The 21,774-nt window shown below is 39.5% G+C and overlaps 1 protein-coding gene across 4 annotated transcripts in view; it reads left to right on the top strand.

Moving 5' to 3' along the window:
• Positions 1-17,909, top strand: part of tet3 (tet methylcytosine dioxygenase 3) — a 344,617-nt gene extending 326,708 nt beyond the window's left edge. For all 4 annotated transcript variants that reach the window (XM_060856636.1, XM_060856639.1, XM_060856638.1 and 1 more), the window contains one exon: positions 14,986-17,909. In XM_060856636.1, coding sequence (XP_060712619.1) covers positions 14,986-16,826 — 1,841 coding nt within the window. In that variant the 3' untranslated portion in view covers positions 16,827-17,909. The remainder of the gene's footprint in view (positions 1-14,985) is intronic.
• The last annotated feature ends 3,865 nt before the right edge of the window (positions 17,910-21,774 follow it).

Raw genomic sequence — 21,774 nt, forward strand, 5'->3', positions numbered from 1 at the left:
CAACAGTCCCAATAAGCAACCCCACTTAAAACAGAGTAAAACAATGGAACAGGTGCTTACAGGTTGAAGTTAGAAGAGCAGAAAGAGAGAGAGAGTTTCCACAGAGCTTACTGTTGAACTCCTAAGTAGTTCTGGACTGAACTGCTCAGGTAGAGAGCTGACCACTCCCCTTTCATTATACAGGTCACTTCTAAAATATGACCACATTGGCCTGAAGTCTCATCTGTTTACATAAAAACAAAAAAGCCCCTCAATACCCTTTAATCTCTGTCCTAAACCAGTCTAATCGACATTGGGAGTGTTTACGACCCCTCTGGAAAAAAAACAAAGAACAGCTTTTACAAAAGAAAGGAACCAGCTTTGTGACGCTCACAAGAATCTATCTATCTCAGCCTTAAATATACACAAAGGCTTTGCACCTGGAACTCTCTGTGGCAAAGAGTGCCAAAGACACTCAACCTTCTGAGATAAGAAATTCCTCCACATTGCAATGGTACATTGGTACCCCTTTATTCTGCAATACGCTCTGTGTTCCTAGATTCTCCAATGAGGGGAAACATCCTCTCAATATTTATCCTGTTAAGCCCCTTAAGAATCCTACATGTACCAACGAGATCACCTTTCATTCTTCTAAACTCCAATGAGGAGAGTTCCTGAGTCAATATTAAGTGGCAGAGACGTGAATACTGTCTTCATTTTTATTTGGTCCTGCAAGTCTGTCTCTATTTAAATTATGTTTTGATTTTCTAGATTTTATGCCTCACGTTTTCCCAAATTTTGTTTCATCTGCCAATTTTTGGACAATTTACTTAACTTACATCTGCCTTTTGCAGAATCTTTGTATCTGCGTGACTTGCTTGCCAATTTAGTTGATATTTTTGACAAGTTTGGTGACAATACTTGTTGATCCCTTCATCCAAGTCATTCATAAAGGTCATCATAGTTAAGACCCCAGCTGATCTCTTTGGCCCTTGTTGCAGTTTACAAATCTGAAAATGATCTGTCTATTCAGGCCCTGTTCCCTGTGAGTCAATTCTCTATCCATATCAATTTTCATTCCAGAGCCATAAGTTATTACCGTATGTTTTATGTTACGCCTTATGAAATGCTTCTTTGAAATGCAAATGTGCAATATTTGCTGGTTCCTCTTTATTCATCATCTTGTATTCTTTAATCCCTTGGTTTAGTTTGCCTATAATATTTTCTTTAGTGATCTGATTATTTAATTCGTCCCTCCTTTTACCTCTTGATTTGCTTCAATACTTGTTCAAAGCCTCTACCATTTTCTTGTCTTCCATTATTGATTCCTCAGTCTCACCCTCTTAGAAGTCATCATTTCCTTGAGTTACACAGTCTTTTTTTAATAACTATTTATTTTTAAACAACCTGCTTAGACATGTTATGGCACAGTTCTGGGCCAGGTGGAACTTTAACCCAGATCATCTGACCAAAAGTAGGAGCACTACCCTTCTGCTTCAAGACCTTTTTTTTAATATATTTGCAGAAGCTTTTACTGCCTTTTATTATATTCCCATATTGGTAGAGATAAGAAATAAAAATATGAAGACACTAGTAGGAGTAATTTGAAGCCCCCTAACAGTAGCTTGTAGCTGGACAGAGAATAAACAGAAGGTAGTGAGGGCATGTGCAAAAAGCAGTAACGTAATCATCATGGCTGACTTTAATCCTCATGTAGATTGGGATAGTCAGATTGGCAAAGGTAACCACAAGGAAGGATTCATAAAGTACATTCAGGACAGTTTCATAGAACAGAGTGTTGTAAATCAAACCAAGGGTCAAGCTAATTTTGGATCTGGTGATTTGTAAGGAGGTAGTTCAGTAACTATCTCCAGTAAAATATCCTCAAGGAAATAATGACCATAACATGATAGAATTCAACATTCAGCTTGAGAGGGAGGAACCTGGGTTTCACACAACTATGCGATGCTTGAATAATAGTAAATACAAAAGAATGAGGGGTGAGCAAGCTGGGATGGTCTGAGAGCGGAGTTCAGCAGCAAAGATGGTTAAGAAAACATGGTAGATGTTTAATATTCCATGTCTTACAGCAAAGCTTTGTTCCAGTGAGAAAGGAGGATTTGAGGAAGGGGATAAACCAACCATAGTAAACTAGGGAAGTTAAGGATAACATCAAGTTAGTCTATGTATGTCCTCACCAAGGCCCTATACAATTTCAATAAGAGATTCCCACTCCTGTATCAAAATCCTATCATTTTTAAGACCAACATAACACCTGCTTCCTTCATCGCCTGCTGCACCAGCATACTTTGACTGATTGGTGTGCAAGATCTCGTTGCACTTCTCCCTTTCCCAATCTATTGCCATTCAGATTATAATTGATTTCCTGTTTTGCTGGCATGTTTATCCACATCATACTGCTTCTGCCATGCTTTAACCACTTACATGGCCAAATCACACTGAAGCATCTCTGCAACCTCCTCACAGCTTACCCTCCCACTCAACTTTGTGTCATCTTGGAGATATGACGTTTAGTTCCCTGTTCTAATCAGTAAAGTATACTGTGAATAATTGGGGTCCAAGTTGCTGAGCCCACTAGTCACAGCATGCCACTCGACAAAAGATGTTTTTATCTCTAACCCTTGTTTTTCTGTCTGCCAACCAGTTCTCTATCCATGTCAGTACAGAAACACCAATTCCAAACTCTTTAATTTTACACACTAATTGTTTCTTATATGAGACCATATTGAAAGCCTAAGTAAATTACATCCACTGGCTCCCCCTTATCATTTCTACCAGTTATGTCCTCAAAACATGCTGTCCAATCATTTCATTGTTTTCAAAGTGTTCTGCTTTAAATCTTTTATGAAGGACTGTAGCATTTTCCCCATTGGAGATGTCAGGATAACCAGTCTATAATTCCCTGTTTTCTTATGCCTCCTTTTTGAAATAGTGGGACCACATTAGTTACCCTCCAGTCATAGGAACTGTTCCATGGTAGGTAGAATCTTGAAACATGATCACCAATGTGTTCACCATTGATGGTATTAGTTCCTTAAATTCTCTGGGATGTAGATTATCAGACTCTGGGGATTTATCAATGTCTAATCCCATCAATTAACCTACTAATATTGATTTCCTTCATTTCCTCCTGCTGACTGGATCTTACATTCTCAACATTTTTGGGATGTTATTTGGGTCCTCCTTTCTAAATGCAGCAGTTTCTTTGTTTACCATTATAACCCACTGTTTCTGACGATAAGGCAACAACGTTTGTCTTCATTTAACTTTTTCTCTTCACATACCAGTGGAAACTTTATAATCTGTTTGCATGTTACCCACAGGTTTACTTCCCCCACTCCTGAATCAATTGCTTTGTCCTCCTTTGCTGAAATCTAAACAGCTCCCAATCCTCAGGTCTGCTGCACATTTTTGGCTGATTTGTATGCTTTTCCTTGGTTCTAATCTTATCCCTAATTTCCCTTGTTAGCCATGATCAGACTACCTTTTCCATTTTATTTTTGTGCCCGACAAAGATTAGGCTGAAGCTTTTTACACCAATCTTCAGCCAGAGATGCTGAGCAGATGCTCCATCTCAGCCTCCTCTAGTGGTGGCCAGCATTAGAGATGCCTGTCTTCAGCCAAATCGATTCACTCTACATTATATCAAGAAACAGTTGGAGGCACTGCTTACTGCAAAGGCTACAAACCCTGACAACATTCCAGCAATAGTACTGAAGACTTGTGCTCCAGAACTTGGTGCTCCCCGAGCCAAGCTATTCCAGTACAGTTACAGCACTGGCAATTACCCGACAATGTGGAAATTTGTCTAAATCTGTCCTGTACATAAAAGGCAGGGCAAATCCAACCCGGCCAATTACCGTCCCATCAGTCTACTCTTGATCATCAGTGAGATGATGGAAGATGTCAACAACAGTGCTATCAAGCAGCACCTGCTCAGCAATAATCTACTCAGTGAGGCCCAGTTTGGATTCCACCAGGGCCACTCAGCTCCTGATCTCATTACAGCCTTGGTTCAAACATGGACAAAAAAGTGGAATTCCTGAGGCAAGTTGAGAGTGACAGTTCTTGATATCAAGCTGCATTTGACCAACTGTGGCATCATGGAGCCCTAGCAAAATTGGAATCAGTGGGTTTTAGATTAGATTACTTACAGTGTGGAAACAGGCCCTTCGGCCCAACAAGTCCACACCGACCCGCTGAAGCGCAACCCACCCATACCCCTACATATACCCCTTACCTAACACTAGGGGCAATTTAGCATGGCCAATTGACCTGACCTGCACATCTTTGGACTGTGGGAGGAAACCGGAGCACCCGGAGGAAACCCACGCAGACACGGGGAGAACGTGCAAACTCCACACAGTCAGTCGCCTGAGGCGGGAATTGAACCCAGGTCCTGGCGCTGTGAGGCAGCAGTGCTAACCACTGTGCCACCCCTATCAGGGGAAACTCTCCAGTGGTTAGAGTCATACCTGACACATAGGAAGAATGGTCGTGGTTGTTGGAGCTCAGTCATCTCAGCTCCAAGATATCTCTGTAGGAGTTCCTCAGGGTAGTGTCCTAGGCCCAACCATCTTCAGCTGCTTTATCAATGACCTTCCCTCCATCAAAAGGTAGGAGATGGGGATGTTCGTCGATGATTGCTCAATGTTCAACACTATTCACGACTCCTCAGACACTGAAGCTGTCTGTGTCCAAATGCACAGGATTTGGACAATATCTATGCTTGGGTGGACAAGTAGCACAAATGCCAGGCTATAACCATCACCAATAAGAGACAATCAAACCACTGCCCTTTAACGTTCAATGTGTTACCATCACTGAACCCCCCGCAATCAACATCCTGGGAGGTATTATTGATCAGATACTCAACTGGACTCACCACATAAATGAAGTGGCCATAAGAGCAGGTCAGGGGCTCGGAATACTGTGGTGAATAACTCACCACCTGTATCACCAAAACCTGTCCACCGTCAATAAGGCACAAGTCAGGAGTGTGATGGAATACTTCCCACTTGCATGGATGCATGCAGTCCCAAAAACACTCAAAGCTTGACACCATTCAAGACAAAGCAGCCCGCTTGATTGGCCCTGCATCCATAAGCATCCACCTCCTTCACCATTGACGCTCAGTCACAGAAGTGTGTGCTATCTACAAGATGCACAGCAGAAATTCGAGAAAGATCCTTAGAAAGCACCTTCCAAACCCACAACCATCTCCAACTGAAAAGTTATGGGCAGCAGATTTATGGGAACACCACCAGCTTCGAGTTCTCTTCCAAGCTACTCACCATCCTGACATGGAAATATATCACCCTTCCTTCATTGTTGCTGAGACAAAATCCTGGAATTCCCTCTCTAATGACATTGTGGGTCAACACACAGCAAATGGACCATCGCGGTTCAAGAAGGCCACTCACCACCACCTTTGTAAGTGCAACTAGGAACGGGCAATAAATGCTGGCCAGGCAGTGACTCCCACATTCCACAAAATGAATAAATTTTCAAAAAGACAGGATTGAACAATTGTTGCATGCGCTTTTTAAATATTTACCATTGCTTATCCACTGTCATCCTGTTAAGTGAGTTTCCCACTTTACCAGAGTCAGCTGCTGCCTCATATCATTGTTAGTTTTCTTTGGGTATTCTTTTTTGATACACTGATTTGGGTCCGACAAATGGATGACACCTTTGTCATCACTAAACAAAACAAATTAGAGGAAACCTTCAAGATCATCAATAATACCCTTTCTGGCATAAAATTCATGAAAGAGGAGGAAAACAACAACAAACTGCCATTCCTCGATGTCACAGTAGAGCGAACAGTCAATGGGGAACTTCAAACCAGCGTCTACAGGAAAACAACACATACGGACCAAATATTGAACTACAGATGCCATCATCCCCAACACCCACAAACAAGGCTGCATCAGAACATTATTTCAATGAGCCAACACACACTGCAGCACAGAGAAACTACGCAGAGCAAAGGAAAATCACCCATACCGTGTACTCAAAAAGAATGGGTACCCAGTGAATACAGTCTGCTGATTTCTCAGCAACAAGCCCAAACAAGCAAACAAAACATTGAGCCTCGTGGGGTACGTCCTAGGATATTAAATGGACTTGCCACAGAGATAGTAGATATACTGGTGGTCATAGTTTAAGAAGCCTTAGATTATGGAAAACTGCCAAAGTAACACCTTTATGTAGAAAGGAAGCAGACAAAAATAAACAGGTATCTTTAGGCCGGTTAGCTTAACATCTGTTATTGGGAAATGTTGGCATCTGTTCCAAAAATGTAATCACAGAGCATTTAGAATTACATAATATGATCCCGCACAGTCAGCATTAATTATGCCTGACAAATTTATTAGAATTCTTTGAGCAGGTAACAAGTAAGATGGATCAAAAGGTAGATGGAAGTGTAACATATTTGTATGTAATTGAATGCAATAAATTTGGATTTCCAGAGGACATTTGATATGATACGACTTATTAAGTTATTTTATAAAACCCTGTCGTTTAGAAGATACGATTTGTAGATACTGGTGTTGGACTGGGTGTACAAAGTTAAAAATCACACAACAGCAGGTTATAGACCAACAGGTTTATTTGGAAACACTAGCTTTCGGAGCACTGCTCCTTCATCAGGTAGTTGTGATGAAGGAGCAGCACTCCAAAAGCTCGTGTTTCCAAATAAACCTGTTGGACTATGACCTGGTGCTGTTCGGTTTAGGAGATAATGTATCACCATGAATAGAGGGTTGGCTAATTAATAGAAGGTAGAGTGTTGGGTAAGGATTTGAAAATTGCAAAATTAAAGGGTTGAGTCTTAGATCAATCATTTTATTGTTCCTCTTCAGTGCAATAAAATATACAACTCAAGCACTGAGGGAGATGTGGGATTATTCCAAACAAATTTTAAAATCTTAGGCGAAAGTGGGTACTGCAGATGCTGGAGATGAGAGTCAAAATTAGAGTAGTATAAATTAGAGTCATTTTCTAGAAGAAATGGGGCAGCACGGTGGCACAGTGGTTAGCACTGCTGCCTCACAGTGCCAGAGACCCAGGTTCAATTCCCGCCTCAGGCAAACGTCGATGTGAAGTTTGCACATTCTCCCCGTGTCTGCATGGGTTTCCTCCGGTTTCCTCCCATAGTCCAAAAATGTGCAGGGTTGGTGAATTGGCTGTGTTAAATTGCCCGTAGTGTTAGGTGAAGAGGTAAAAGTAGGGGAATGGGTCTGGATGGGTTGCTCTTCGGAGGGTCGGTGTGGACTTGTTGGGCCAAAGGGCCTGTTTCCACACTGTAAGTAATCTAATCTAATCTAGTGCTGGAAAAGCACAGCAGGTTAGGCAGGAGCCCTTCAGCCCTTCCTAACATCGATTTTCCTGCTCCTTGGGTGCTGCCTGACCTACTGAAATTTTAAAATCTTGCCATAGCCTGCAATCTTTATTCAACAATCATTTACTGTTAACATGACTGATTCAATACATTGGTAGACTAGATATGTTGCTGAAGCCCCAGCCCATTTTCAAATGGTTACCAAGCCTAAGTATCAACTGATTTGCCTGAATAGGCTCAATTTAACTCTGTGGTAAGCTTTTTGGCATGATAAGCTGGAGAATTATTAATCACTTAGATAAATGTCATTAAATAGAATAAGTATATGGATTTTTTGAGAGGAAATAAGTTTAATTAATTTGACAGTTATTTTTGTGATTATGTGGTGTATGTCAGCTTCCAAAAGGAATTTGATGAGGTGTCACATAACAGGTTTGTCAATAAAGTCAAAACATAAACAAAGAAAATTAACAGCCCAGGACCAAGCCCTTCGGCCCTTCAAGGCTGAGCCGATCCAAGTGTCTGAATCTGTCGGTCAATTCCTAAGCATCTGTATCCCTCTGCTCCCCACCTACTCATGCATTTGTCCAGATGTATCTTAAATGAATCTAGTGCCTGCCTCTACCACCTCTGCTGGCAACGCATTCCAAACGCCCAACACCCTGTGTGTAAAAACCAACCTGCATGTGGAATAGAAGGGAGGTGGCAGCAAAGATGTGAAGTTGGTTGTGTGGCAGGAAACAAAGTCGTGTAAATGATCGTTTTCAGACTGGAGGAAGATATAGGTTGGTCCTGGGCTTACTGCTTTTCTTGATCCTTTTTCAGAGCCTTGACTTGGGTGCTTCGGGCAAAATTTTGAAATTTTCTGATGACACACACTTGGAAGCATTTTGAACTGTGAAGAAGACAGTTAGGACGTGTGGAATGAATAAACATGTGGCAGATGAAATTTAATGGAGGGAAATGTGAAGTTGTACATTACATTAGAGAGAAAAAGAAGCATTAATGCAAAATAAAGAATGCAATTCTCAAAGAAGTGCAACAGCAGGGTTTATCTGTCCATAAATCTTCGATGATGACAGGGCTGATTAAAAGAATGGACGTTGAGACAGATAGGATCCTGGGTTTTATAAATGAGGTGAAAATGTGTTGCTGGTTAAAGCGCAGCAGGTCAGGCAGCATCCAAGGAACAGGAAATTCGATGTTTCGGGCATAAGCCCTTCATCAGGAATGAGGAAAGTGTGTCCAGCAGGCTAAGATAAAAGGTAAGGAGGAGGGACTTGGGGGGGGGGGGGGGGGGGGGGGGTTGCGATGGAGATGTGATAGGTGGAAGGAGGTCAAGGTGAGGGTGATAGGCCGGAGTGGGGTGGGGGCGGAGAGGTCAGGAAGAAAATTGCAGGTTAGGAGGGCGGTGCTGAGTTCGAGGGAATCGACTAAGACCAGGTCAGGGGAGGGGAAATGAGGAAAGTGGAGAAATCTGAGTTCATCCCTTGTGGTTGGAGGGTTCCCAGGTGGAAGATGAGGCACTCTTCCTCCAACCGTCGTGTTGTTATGTTCTGGCGATGGAGGAGTCCAAGGACCTGCATGTCCTTGGTGGAGTGGGAGGGAGAGTTAAAGTGTTGAGCCACGGGGTGGTTGGGTTGGTTGGTCCGGGCGTCCCAGAGGTGTTCCCTGAAGCGTTCCGCAAGTAGGCGGCCCGTCTCCCCAATATAGAGGAGACCACATCGGGTGCAGCGGATGCAATAGATGATGTGTGTGGAGGTGCAGGTTAATTTGTGGCAGATATGGAAGGATCCCTTGGGGCCTTGGAGAGAGGTAAAGGAGGAGGTGTGGGCACAAGTTTTGCATTTCCTGCGGTTGCAGGGGAAGGTGCCGGGAGTGGATGTTGGGTTGGTGGGGGGTGTGGACCTGACGAGGGAGTCACGAAGGGAGTGGTCTTTGCGGAACACTGATGGGGGAGGGGAGGGAAATATATCCCTGGTGGTGGGGTCCATTTGGAGGTGGCGGAAATGACGGTTGATGATAGGCTGTATACGGAGGTTGGTGGGGTGGTAGGTGAGAACCAGTGGGGTTCTGTCCTGGTGGCGGTTGGAGGGGCGAGGCTCAAGGGCGGAGGAGCGGGAAGTGGAGGAGATGCGGTGGAGGGCATCGTCGATCACGTCTGGGGGGAGTCTGTGGTCTTTGAAGAAGGAGGCCATCTGGGCTGTACGGTATTGGAACTGGTCCTCCTGGGAGCAGATGCGGCAGAGACGAAGGAATTGGGTAACCAGCAACACATTTTCAGCTCTGATCTCCAGCATCTGCAGACCTCAATTTTTACTCGAAGATTTTATAAATGAGGACAAAAGTAAAGAAATTATGGTGAACCTTTTTAAAAAAAAGACTATTATGTCCAGTTTGTGGCATCACATTATCCAAATTCATCTCTTATCCGAACTCAGTTTGGTTCATTTTATCAGAAAATTGAATCACTGCCGACTGTCACTCCTCATCAACAATGATCTATCATTGATCAATTCATGGAATACCAGATTCTCAAATGAACGAAATGCATCAAAGCAAGTTTCTCCAATATAATAATTCTAATTTCCTTATTCATCAAACTAATTAATCAATTATGATTCCTGCATTTATTACTTTATTTTGCCTTACAGGATGTGGGTATAGAAATCAGGGAGAGGGCTTGTGATATACTTTAAGAAGTTAGCATAGACAGAGAGGAGCTTTTGAGTAGTCTGGGAAGCTTAAAATTAGGTAATTCTCCTGATCCAGGTGAAATATGTCTCAAGGTTTTGAGTGAGGCAAGGGCGGAAATAGCAAGGGCATTGGCAATAATTTTCAATCCTTCCCCGACACAGGAGAAGTGCCAAAGGACTGGAGGACAGCTAATGTGATACTATTATTCAAAAAGGGAGCAAGAGATAAATCAAACTACAGGACAGTTAGTCTAACCTCAAGGATGGGAAAACTATTGGAAGCAATTACTTTACACTTGGAGAGGTGGGCAATAATCAAGAACAGTCAGCATGGTTTTCTTCAGGAGAGGTCATGTCTCATCAACTTAATTTAATTTCTCACAGAGCTGACCAGGTGAGGGAAAATACATACAAAGTAGTCTACTTGGACTTCATCAAGACACTTGACAAGGTCCCGCATGATAGCAAAAGTAGGAACTCATACATTGGAAGGAAATTTGGTTCATAAATCCAGACTTGGCTGAGTGGAAGGAAGCAAATGTTTATGGTCAAGTTGTTTTTTGTGTCCAGTGGGGTTCCACAGGGGTCAGTGTAGGGATCTTTGCAGTTTATGATAATACATAAATAATTTAATTGTAAATATAGGAAAGATATTTTCAAGGATGATTAAAAAGAAAATTGGTGGGGTATTAAACCGTGCAAATAGCCTGAGTTTACAGGCAGATATAGAAAAGGAGATAAAATAAGTTGATCAGTGGCAAATAGAATTCAGTCCAGATGAATGTGATGTATTTGGGAATGACAAATAACGCAAGGGCATACATGATGAACAGTAGGAGTCTGGGAAGCACTGAGGAATGGAGGGCCCTTGACATGCATGTCCACCAGTCCCTTAAGGTAGCAGGACAAGTAAATAGTGTTTCTTTTTACTCATTAATGGGATGAGAGTGTCACTGGCTGGGCCAACACTTATTGTCCATCCTTTATTGCCCACCCCCTAATTGTCCAGAGGACCGTTAGGAGCCAACCACATTGTTGTGGGTCTGGAGTCACATGTAGGCCAGATTAGGTTAAGGGTGGGTTCCCTACCTAAGGACATTATTGAGCCAGTTGGATTTTTCTGACAATCGACAATAGATTCATAGTTGCTGTCAGATTCTTAATTCCAGATATTTATTGAATTTTAATTCCACCATCTGCTGTGGCGGGATTCAAACTTAGGTCTCCAGAATATTACCTGGGTCTCTGGATTAATAGTCCACTGATAATACCACTGCGTCATTGCCTCCCCTAAAGATGGCATGTGGCTTACTTGCCTTTATTACCCAACGCATACGTTTCATAAGCAGGGACACAACTGTATAACACATTGTTTAGTCTCGAGTATTGTATACAGTTTTGGAATTTAAAGAAAGGAGGGATGTGAAAGCACTGGAGAGGGTGCAGAGAAGATTTACCAGGTTGTTTCCTGGGCTAGAGAGTTTTAGTTCTGAAGAGTTTTAGTTCTGAAGAGAGGTTGGATGGACTGGGCTTGTTTTCCTTGGAGCAAAGTTGACTAAGGAGGATATGGTTGAAATTTATAAAATGACAAGGGGCATGGATAAGGTTGACAGGAAGAAACATTTTCCCTTGGTGGAGGGATCAATGGGCAGGTGTCGTAGGTGTAAGGTAAAGGGTAGAAGGCTTAGAGGAGTTGTAAGAAAAAGTATTTTCACCCAGAAGTAGGTGGAAAACTGGAAGTCACTACCCATAAAGATGGTAAAGGAAAAAAATTCTCATAATGTTTAAGAAGTATTTTGATGTCCATTTGTGATACCAAGGTATGCAAGGTCAAAAGATGAAAAATTGGACAAGGTAATTATTTTTGATAGTGAAGACTTGACGGGCTGAAGGACCGTTTTCTATGCTGTAGACTACGATATCTAAGAATTTATGTTGCTGACAGTGTAGGTTTGCAGAACTAACCAAGACCAGTTAATGGTTGGGGTACAGTGTTGCCACGAATCCTTCTTTCTATACTATGTCTGATGTACTACTTGGTTTACAGTGGTAAAGGATTAATGGGTCATGAGTCTTAACAAGAGGAGGCACTCTTTTTAATAGTAAGAGGCAGCACAGTGGCTCAGTAGCGGTCACTCAGTAGTGAGCACTACTGACTCTCAGCGTCAGGGACCCGGGTTCAATTTCAGCCTCAGGCAACTGTCTGTGTGGAGTTTCCACATCCTCCTCATGTCTGCGTTGGTTTCCTCCTGGCACTCTAGCTTCCTCCCACAATCCAAAGGTGTGCAGGTTAGGTGAATTGGCCATGGTAAATTGCCCATAGTGTTCAGGTGTAGGTGAGGTTCATTAGTCAGGGATAAATGTAGAGTAATAGGGTAGGGGAATGGGTCTGGGTGGGTTACTCTTCAGAGGGTTGGTGTCGACTTGTTGGGTTAAATGGCCTGTTTCCACACTGTAAGGATTCGATGATTTGAAGAGGTAGTTTATTTCAGATAGCAACAGGTCCAATTTACATTGATGAGTTACACAGAATTACTTAGACTATTTATGACCTGATCACGATCTCAATCTGGACTCTGTAATTCTCTCCCTCGACTTCAAAAACCATCAGATTGGTTGATGGCTTTTGCAGCCTCCTCTAGTAACCTTTTAGGACCATTAATTTATATAACAGCTCTCACCGAATCTACTACCTGATTACCTTTTACAATCATTACACGTAGGAAGTTATTGCTCGTTCACGTGTTCCCTTTCAAGGAAGCAAGAAAAAAAAGGAAAAGTAATTCACATGAATAGAACAGCTTCATACTTTGCTTGACAACAGTCGTTTCAATACTTTTTAAAAATTGTTAAGAAATTGAATGACCTAGACAAATTGTGTCAATTATATCAATGGAGCAGTAATTTCATAAATGCTGCCTTTCATTTTGATATTATTCAGATTTATATAAGAAACACATAATCAAATAATTCTACTTCTGCAAAATGTTAAAAAAACAAATTTTCACTAAGCAAGTTCCTTAATTGTTACTTCAGATAGTGGCATTTCTTTTCAAATGAAATCAGAACTACTGTTTTAAGTAAGTCAACCAACTTGATCAGATGGAAGACAGACAATTTTTCACATTTAGAATGTTTTCAATATGTTTGAGGAGCACCTGGATACTATTCACCTAATGCTGAAATCTAGGAATAGTGGAAGCCCAAGGAGACACAGGAGCCACGCACGCTGATTACTAAACCGCAATACATTAAAAAAACTCATCACAAAGACTAATAGAATGTAAGCCCTTCTAATTTACCACATCGACTATAAAGAACAGGATATTTTCTACTGTATATATAGCCCTAGTTAGGAATACAAAATCAAGTTTGAAGTACAGCACTTAAAGCATATAGTGATCTTGGACACAGTACAGCTCAGATTAATTGGAATGTCACTTTATGATGTGAGGTTACATAAACAAGGCTTTTTTCATTGTCTAGAATAGAGATGGTAAAGAATGATTTGGTTCAGACTCTTAGATTTGCTTACTAATCAAAAGTGAATTTTAAACAGCTCTGAGAAGAGAGAATTTCAATTCAAGGTGATAAAAATTTGAAATAGTCTGCACAATCCAGATTGTGGTCAGTGTGAGATGGAGTAGAAGAGAGATAAGCACAATGTGTTAAAAGTTCTTTCCTTGTTCTGAAATGGGATTGAGTTGAATTGAATTTATTGTCACGTGTACTGAGACACAGTGAAAAGTTTTGTCCTGCGAGCAATACAGGCAGATCACAGAGTTAAGTACCATAGATAAGTAAATAATAGGTAAACAACGGAAAAAACAAAAACACAGGGACAGGCGAATGTTAAGAGTTTGTGAGTCCATTCAGTATTTGAACAACAGTAGTGTAGAAACTGTTACGAAACTGGCTCGTATGTGTTCAGGCTTCTGCACTTTCTCCTCGACGGTAGAGGCTGTAGAAGGATATTGCTAGAGTGGGATGGATCTTTGAAAATGCTGGCAGCCTTTCTTTGACAAGCGGGCCTGGTAGATGGATTCTATCGATGGGTGGTTGGCCTTCGTGATTGTCCGGGCCGAGTTCACCACTCTCCGTAACCGTCTCCAATCTTGAATCCAGACAGAATACACCCGATGGCGCACCTATATAAATTGGCAAGGGTATTCGCCAGCATGCCAAATTTCCTCAGCTGCTTGAGGAGGAAGAGACGTTGTTGGACCTTTGTAACCAGTGCATCCACATGATGAGTCCAAGAAAGCTTGTTGTGGATAACCAGTCCCAGGAGATTGACACTCTCCACTTGTTCCACCTCTGTGCTGTTAATGTGCAGGGGGGCATGAGTGTCATCCTGCCAAAAGTCAATAATGAGTTCCTTGGTTATTCCAGCATTGAGAGCTAGCTTGTTCTCAATGCACCATTTTCCACCTCCCATCTATAGTCTGTTTCGTCGCCATCTGAGATTCAACCGACTATGCTGGTGTCATCAGCGAATTTGTAAATGGCATTAGTCTGGTATATGGTGATGCGGTCATGGATATACAGTGACTACAGTAGGGGGCACGCCGGGGGAGGGACGGGGCTTTAGTGCTGAGTGTTAGTGAGAATGAAATATTGTCCCCAATTTTGATTGTGGCCTGTGGGTCAGGAAACTGAGGATCCAGTTGCAGAGAGTGGGGCTTAGTCAGAGATCACTAAGTTTAGTAATCAGTCTCGAGGGGATAATAGTGTTGAAAGCCTTTTTGATGAACTTTGCTTATGCTCTTATTTTGTGCTTTCTTTTCAATTTTAAATTAAATTTTTGACAATAAATAAAAGTAATTATGTCTAATGTGTCATAACTGCAATGGTTACATGAGATAGATTACTTTTGACATTTAAAATTGGCTGTATGATTACGAATGATTCTAGTGCATCTTGCTTTTTCTTATATTCCAGATATGACAATGGCAACTGCAACACCCCAACATCACATTACACCTTCAATCAAAATAGAACCGCAAGATCACTACAATTCCTACAAACACAGTGGAAATTCAGTTGTTGAGAGTTACACAGTGCTTGGTAGCTGTCGACCCTCCAACTCTTACAGTCTGGGAAATGTCTATCCTTATCATTCTTACTATGCAAGGCCAACCCTGCCTTCCATTAACAATTTTCATCCAAGGTATTCATTCTCATATGGATATTATGGTTATACAAGTGACCAATTATTTCCCACATCATTCCTTAACTATGGCAGAAATGATACAAGACCAGGGAGTTTCTCAGGAAACAGCTTTGAGAAGAAGCCTGATGTACAGGAGCTGTGTGCTAATTTCAATCTTGCCCTCAGAAGTAACAGGATTGATTGCTCCGAACAGGCTGCAGAGATGACACCAAAGCAGAATCATCAACCCATGTTCCAAGGAGGATCAGGATTAGTTTCTCAAACATCGTTATCTACAACATCCAATCAATCACATCAAATACCTGAGGAAGTCAAAAGAGTTCCACAAAATGCAAACAGTGTCAATCGATTTATCAAGCAAGAGCCAGATGACTCTGTTTCCTATTCACAATCCTGTCGTGGGATATCTATGAATGTCCATGCAGTAAGCAGTACCTTTTCTCCTCTACAAATGCCACCTAACATAGCCCATCAAAGAAAATCATGGGATATGTTTAAACCAAATGGTAGTTTAATATCAGCTGGAACATCTGGTCATGAAAAAACATGGGGCTTATTCAATCCTACTGATAATGCCAACTTAATTAACACAAATGTTCATGAAAAATGGAATTCAACAACATTGAATAGGAATGCAACAGGAATACCTGCAACAAATATGCAAGAAAAGCCTTGGAATTTGCTTACAGATAGCAGAAGTGCACCACCAGTGCAAAATGCAAATCTCCAGGAAACAATGTGGGATTCATTCAAAACAGGTGAAACCAGATCACCACCCTCAATCTCATCTAATGTGAATCTTAAAGACAAATTATGGGAACCTGTGAAAATACAGAACAACTTGTCAATTATATCAGGACCTAGTCTACAAGATAAACCATGGGATTTGTATAAAATAAGTAACAGTAAGCCCTCAGTATCCAGCATAAACCCGCATGAGAAAGTATGGGGTGAAAATGGAACGATGTTACCCAGCACAAATTTGGAAGGCAAGCAGTGGGATCTTTACAAAGTAAACGAAAATAAGTCAGTATTACAAAATGCAGACCTACAGGAACAACTGTGGGATCCTTACTGCATGAATGAAAGCATGGAAGATTTGCCTCCTGAGAATGTTAAAGAGGAAGAAGAGGAAGTCTGGTCTGACAGTGAACATAATTTTTTGGATGGGAACATTGGTGGAGTTGCTGTGGCACCAGCTCATGGTTCTATTTTAATTGAATGTGCCAGAAGAGAGCTTCATGCCACAACTCCATTAAAAAAACCAAACCGGTGTCACCCCACACGGATATCGCTTGTGTTCTACCAGCATAAGAACTTAAATCAGCCAAACCATGGCTTAGCTCTCTGGGAAGCAAAGATGAAAATTCTTGCAGAAAGAGCAAAACAAAGACAGGAAGAAGCAGCAAGATTAGGCTTGCCACTGGTAAACACCAAGCTTCTTGGGAAAAAACGCAAGTGGGGCAGTGCACCAACTGCAGATATTGAACATGACAAAAAAGACTACTTTCCCACACGTCAGGCTATGACCATCACAACAAACACTGTTATCACTGTGTCTTCATATGCCTATACCCAGGTAACAGGACCCTACAACCGCTGGATTTGAGATATGTACAACCTTGCGGCCATTTTACCTCACTACAGCAGCTGTTTCTGTTGCTGGTTGCGGTGCTTTCCTCTGATGAATATACTGTAGAGGGGAAATTCCACTCAAGTGCAAATCATCTCGAAAGCTGCACTCTGAGCAAAGAATTTTAATTACAATTGAAAATTTCCAGTTTTAGTAATCTAATTTATATATCTACATGTTTTTGAACTTATAATTGCCCATCATACTGAGGGGTAAAAAGAAAACTTTCTATGTCAAATTAGAAGAATAGTATTTATTGTACACCTTTTGTTGTCTTTGTTGTTCAAAAAATAATCATTTGTTAGAGAAGCAGCTACTACTTCAGGGCCAGGTTAATTCTGACAGATAATAACATCTCGACCTGTTGAATTATATGTGTAGGGCATCATCTGAAGCAAAACTAAAAGAAAAAGAAATTGGTGCTTTTAAAAAGAATAAGTTTACAGCACAGAGTTCATTTTTTAGTCACAACAGTAAAAATCATCGACACAACCCTTAGCCCAGCAACTTAAATTTGTAAATGTATTTCGCTGGCCTGGCTTGTTGGTGCTCTAAACCTTATTAGCCTGATGTTTCAATTGAAGCATCAAACACATGCACTTATATGTAAAAAAAAAATTCCCATTGTGCCGTTCAGAGGTAGACTATATGGCAATTACGATCATGGTGCTCCTCCAGCTCATTGTTTTTACAATTTTCATAACATCTCATTTCATTGAAAAAAGAAATTTACAGTACATCTAATGTACTACTTAAGGCAAGCTTAATTGATAATCCTGAAGTCATTTTATGATTGATCATCCAGTTGTGTTTCACGAAACATCTAACTTGTAATTGCAGTAGAACGTGTACTTTCGTTATCTCAATTTGTGAGCAGCCGTTTTTCTGTCTCAGCTGTACCAGTGCAAACAAAGATTGATTAGGTAACCACATTAACAAAATTGTTTTTTTTTATTGCAACTGCAATTAAAATAAAACTATTTGAGAATATTGTAAATTTAGACTAAATCATAGATGCAACAACAGAACTGTACCATTGATTACCAAATTTGTGTCTTCTGTCAAGCAAACTAAAATTTTTAGAGCTTCAAATGTACTAAAGATACATATTCTGCTTCACTCAATTACTAAATATAGGGTTTACTATGATGACAATGTACCGCCAGTCTAAAAGGTATGCCTGTCACTATTTTGTTGTTATTAGAACTGCATTCAGGTGCCTATTCAGATTGCTGGGATTCGCATGACAGTTGAGTTGATTTTTGTTGTTTTCCTCATTTTTACACATTGGTATAAAAAGAACAGCAGGTTGTGTATTTCACCTGCATCCTATATCCTCCAATTTTAAACTGTAAATATATTAAAAACATTTTAAAGCACTTTCACATTGATTTAAAAATGACAACTTGAAGTAGTTTATTTAACAGATAATTATTGGGAGAACTACTGTAAATAGCTGCAGAATTTTTAGCAAAATATTTCTCCACCTTCTTACATTTTCCCCTAATCTTCCAAAACCATGTTTAGACATTAATAATAAATAATAATCAGTTAGTAAATTGGTTCTTGAAACTACTCATGTTTTGACACTGATTAAAACCAAAAAGGTAACTAGAGTTAATTTTTGGGATTGCTGAAATACTTGTTTTGATTAGAAACTGTTATTTAAATAGCTCGTTTAAAGTACCAGTTATTTTGCCACATTGAAGCAAGCATAGTGATGTCAAATTTGATGCATAAATCACAATTTGTAACTGCTTAATTTACACAACTATCAATCCAACCTACAGTATTTCTAAAGCAGATATAGAAATAAGGAGTGTTTTATGATCCAGGCTTACTATACTTAACAATTGTTTCATCTTGCAATTAGTCGATATTTATCCAGTTTCACATTTTAAAATGCATGTTTTATTTAATATGAGTTTCTAAAGTGGGGTATTGAATTACTTGCATGAAAATAGATCCACTGATTTTTGTATAAAAACTTAATATTTTTGACCAAATTTCCTCCGCTGAGCTTTTGTTCAGTTTTGAGGAATTGGCTGTACAGTTTAAAAATGGCACTTTTCTTTCTCTATTCCATCGACAGTATACAAATGTACATCCAATGTAATGTTTGACATTCATCAGAAAGTACTGCAATTTTTAAAAAATATCAATTGTGTACATCACAATGCAAGTTAATTCAATCTTAATTTCAAGTATAAAAAGGAAATGTAATAAAGATCTACTGTTCCTCAGGCATATTGCCCTCTATCCTCCACAGAAAGAATTATAAATATTTGAATTTAGGGGGGTTTGATTCAAATGGATTCATGTGCCTTCCTTGATTATTTTGTGTCTAATGTCCAAAGTCAACAAGCCAACCGATGAACGAAATTTAAGCCTTATTTCTATCCCAATACAAAGTTTAAAGTCATTCCAATATTGGACAAACAATATTCAAATGCATATTATTAGCTGGACATCATATTCCCCAATCTGACAATTTAATCAAATATTTACATGATACTGAAGATTCATAGTTTGGATTCTACCATCAATAGAAATATCGGTCTAAATTATATTACAGTTCACATGTCACAGATACCATTCTTAAATTACCTCGGATCTTAAATTTGTTCAAGAACTGAATGTGTTTTCTGAACAGGTTTCTGAACACGTTAATCTGATGAGGATTATATTAACATTTGCAATGTTAAGAAAGTAATTCCTAAAGCTTTTCAGGCAATAATGGTGTTATAAGAACATAAATGAAAGCTTAATTTGAAACACATTCATTGTTTGCATCATTAATTATATTATTCCATTCAAGGTTGGATTGATCCCACCATATAAAATAGAATGACCAAATTATTAGCTTTTTGCCCTCGTTTCATCACTTTTATCGCAAAATGTTGCTATGTTTCACAAGACTGTGTGAAAGATGAGTGCTTTGACGGAGCAGGACTAACATAGCCAATTATCCTCCAGGCATTTACCACCCTGCAGGTAACTTAATCCTTTTCCACACAGTGCTCATTTTAGCAACTCTGCTATGAACTGAGGAAGAGATTTTTTTTCAAGAGCTGATGTTCAAAACACATGATCCTTATTTGAGAGTTCAATAAACTGTCCGTGTATCAGCTATCAAATAAGCTATTAAAAAACAACTGTTCAGCTTGAAACATAAAAATGTAGTACTGAAAGGATTGATTGAAATGTTATTGCACTCCTGCATGCCAAATTGCAGCAATGTTTCAAGAATAATGCGAACTTTTCCCCTTACCCTGAATGTACTCAGGTCAATCTATAAAAGATTGCAGTTTATCAGAATCTATTCCCCTTGTTACTAAAAGTGCAGTGTAAAAGCTCTCCTGAATAACAGGTAATTTTAATTCCTGAAATTAAACCTCAGGCATTATTTCTATACATGCAAACACTAAAGGGTGCTAAAATAAATAATTAAATGTGAAATACCAGCAATATTTACTCACTGTAACAGCCTGACATAACTTGAATTAAATGCAGGATAGCATTTCTTACTGATTCATAACTTAATGTGGCTAAATACCACTAACATGCTACTTGTATTTTTGCTGGTTAATTGTAGAGAAGTACAGTATTTGCTTTCGAATCTCAAATGATCTGAGTTGAGAAAATTTGTCACTGACAAATATATTAATGTCACTGATAAAATTTCGATGCAAATATTACATTAGGTTTTGTACAAAACAGAAGTGAAAGCTGCTCATTAAAATCCATTGTACTGTGAAAATCAAAAATTCTTGAAAAAAGAAAGCTAAGATCAGAATTTGGCTTTGAGCCTCATTCAGTGAATATCAGTAAATTACTTAAGCCTCAAAACTAAATTTCTAGCAGCAGATCTTTTAAATTCTTTCATGTGATAATTCCCTCATCAAATGTCAAATGCAATGTTGAAACCTCTAAAAATAGATAAGTAAACCAACCAGAATGAATTAAAATCAAAGAATCATGAGAATAAATGATCCTCATGTTTTCAAGGGAATTATTTTCAAGGGGAAAAAAACTTGCAATGAATTATTTATGAATAATCTTTTGGTGAAATCCGATTAAAATGCATCATTACATCACTTGCATGCGACTTTGCTGTGGCAGGAATGATAAACTGCTATTTTACTCTCCAGACAACAAAACATATGTCACAAACATATTTGCAAAAAGAAAATAAGGACCAGCTCTTCACATCAATATCTAATGTCAGACTCAAACAGATAGTGATGAATTAGATTTAAACACATTGAAGTAAATCATTTCTTTAGAACATAATGTAGAAAGAAAATGATTTGGGATTCCAAATCCTTTAATTTGCACATTGTGCAAGTAAACCTTATCTAGTGATAGCATGCTGATTGCCAACATTGAAAATCCACCAGCCATCAGCTCATGAAATAGAATGGCATTTAACATTGCCATTGAGCCCTGGCATTATTTAAAGAGATAGTCCTCACTCAAGTCTGGAAAAATATTGAATATTAAACTCAGCAATGTTGTCAACAGACGTTCAAAAATAGCTTGGCAGTAAAAAAGCACAAAACCAATTGAACTATGTTTTCTGCTGAACATGAATCAGTGAAACAGACTTTGAGAATCATTTATAATGTGACCTGCTGAAAGGTGCTACAAAAATCTTCAATAAAGTGCTGCAGTGGTCAATGTAATATTCAAACACTTTCCAAGATTAGTAATTTAATTTGGAGTTAAAATATTTTCAGTGTCACAACATAAATTTCTTGTCAGAAAGGAAATTTATTCAAAAATCCTTACATTACAGCCTCAATTTAGTTTAAGGAGACATTTATCAATACTTTGCAACTATTGTTATCAGTGGAGACTCACACTGCACTCAATTATGCGTGGTGACAGAAAATGTTCACAATTCGTTAAACAGAAGTTTTGT

This window comes from Hemiscyllium ocellatum, chromosome 48 (genome assembly GCF_020745735.1).
Source record: "Hemiscyllium ocellatum isolate sHemOce1 chromosome 48, sHemOce1.pat.X.cur, whole genome shotgun sequence".
Lineage (NCBI taxonomy): Eukaryota > Metazoa > Chordata > Chondrichthyes > Orectolobiformes > Hemiscylliidae > Hemiscyllium > Hemiscyllium ocellatum.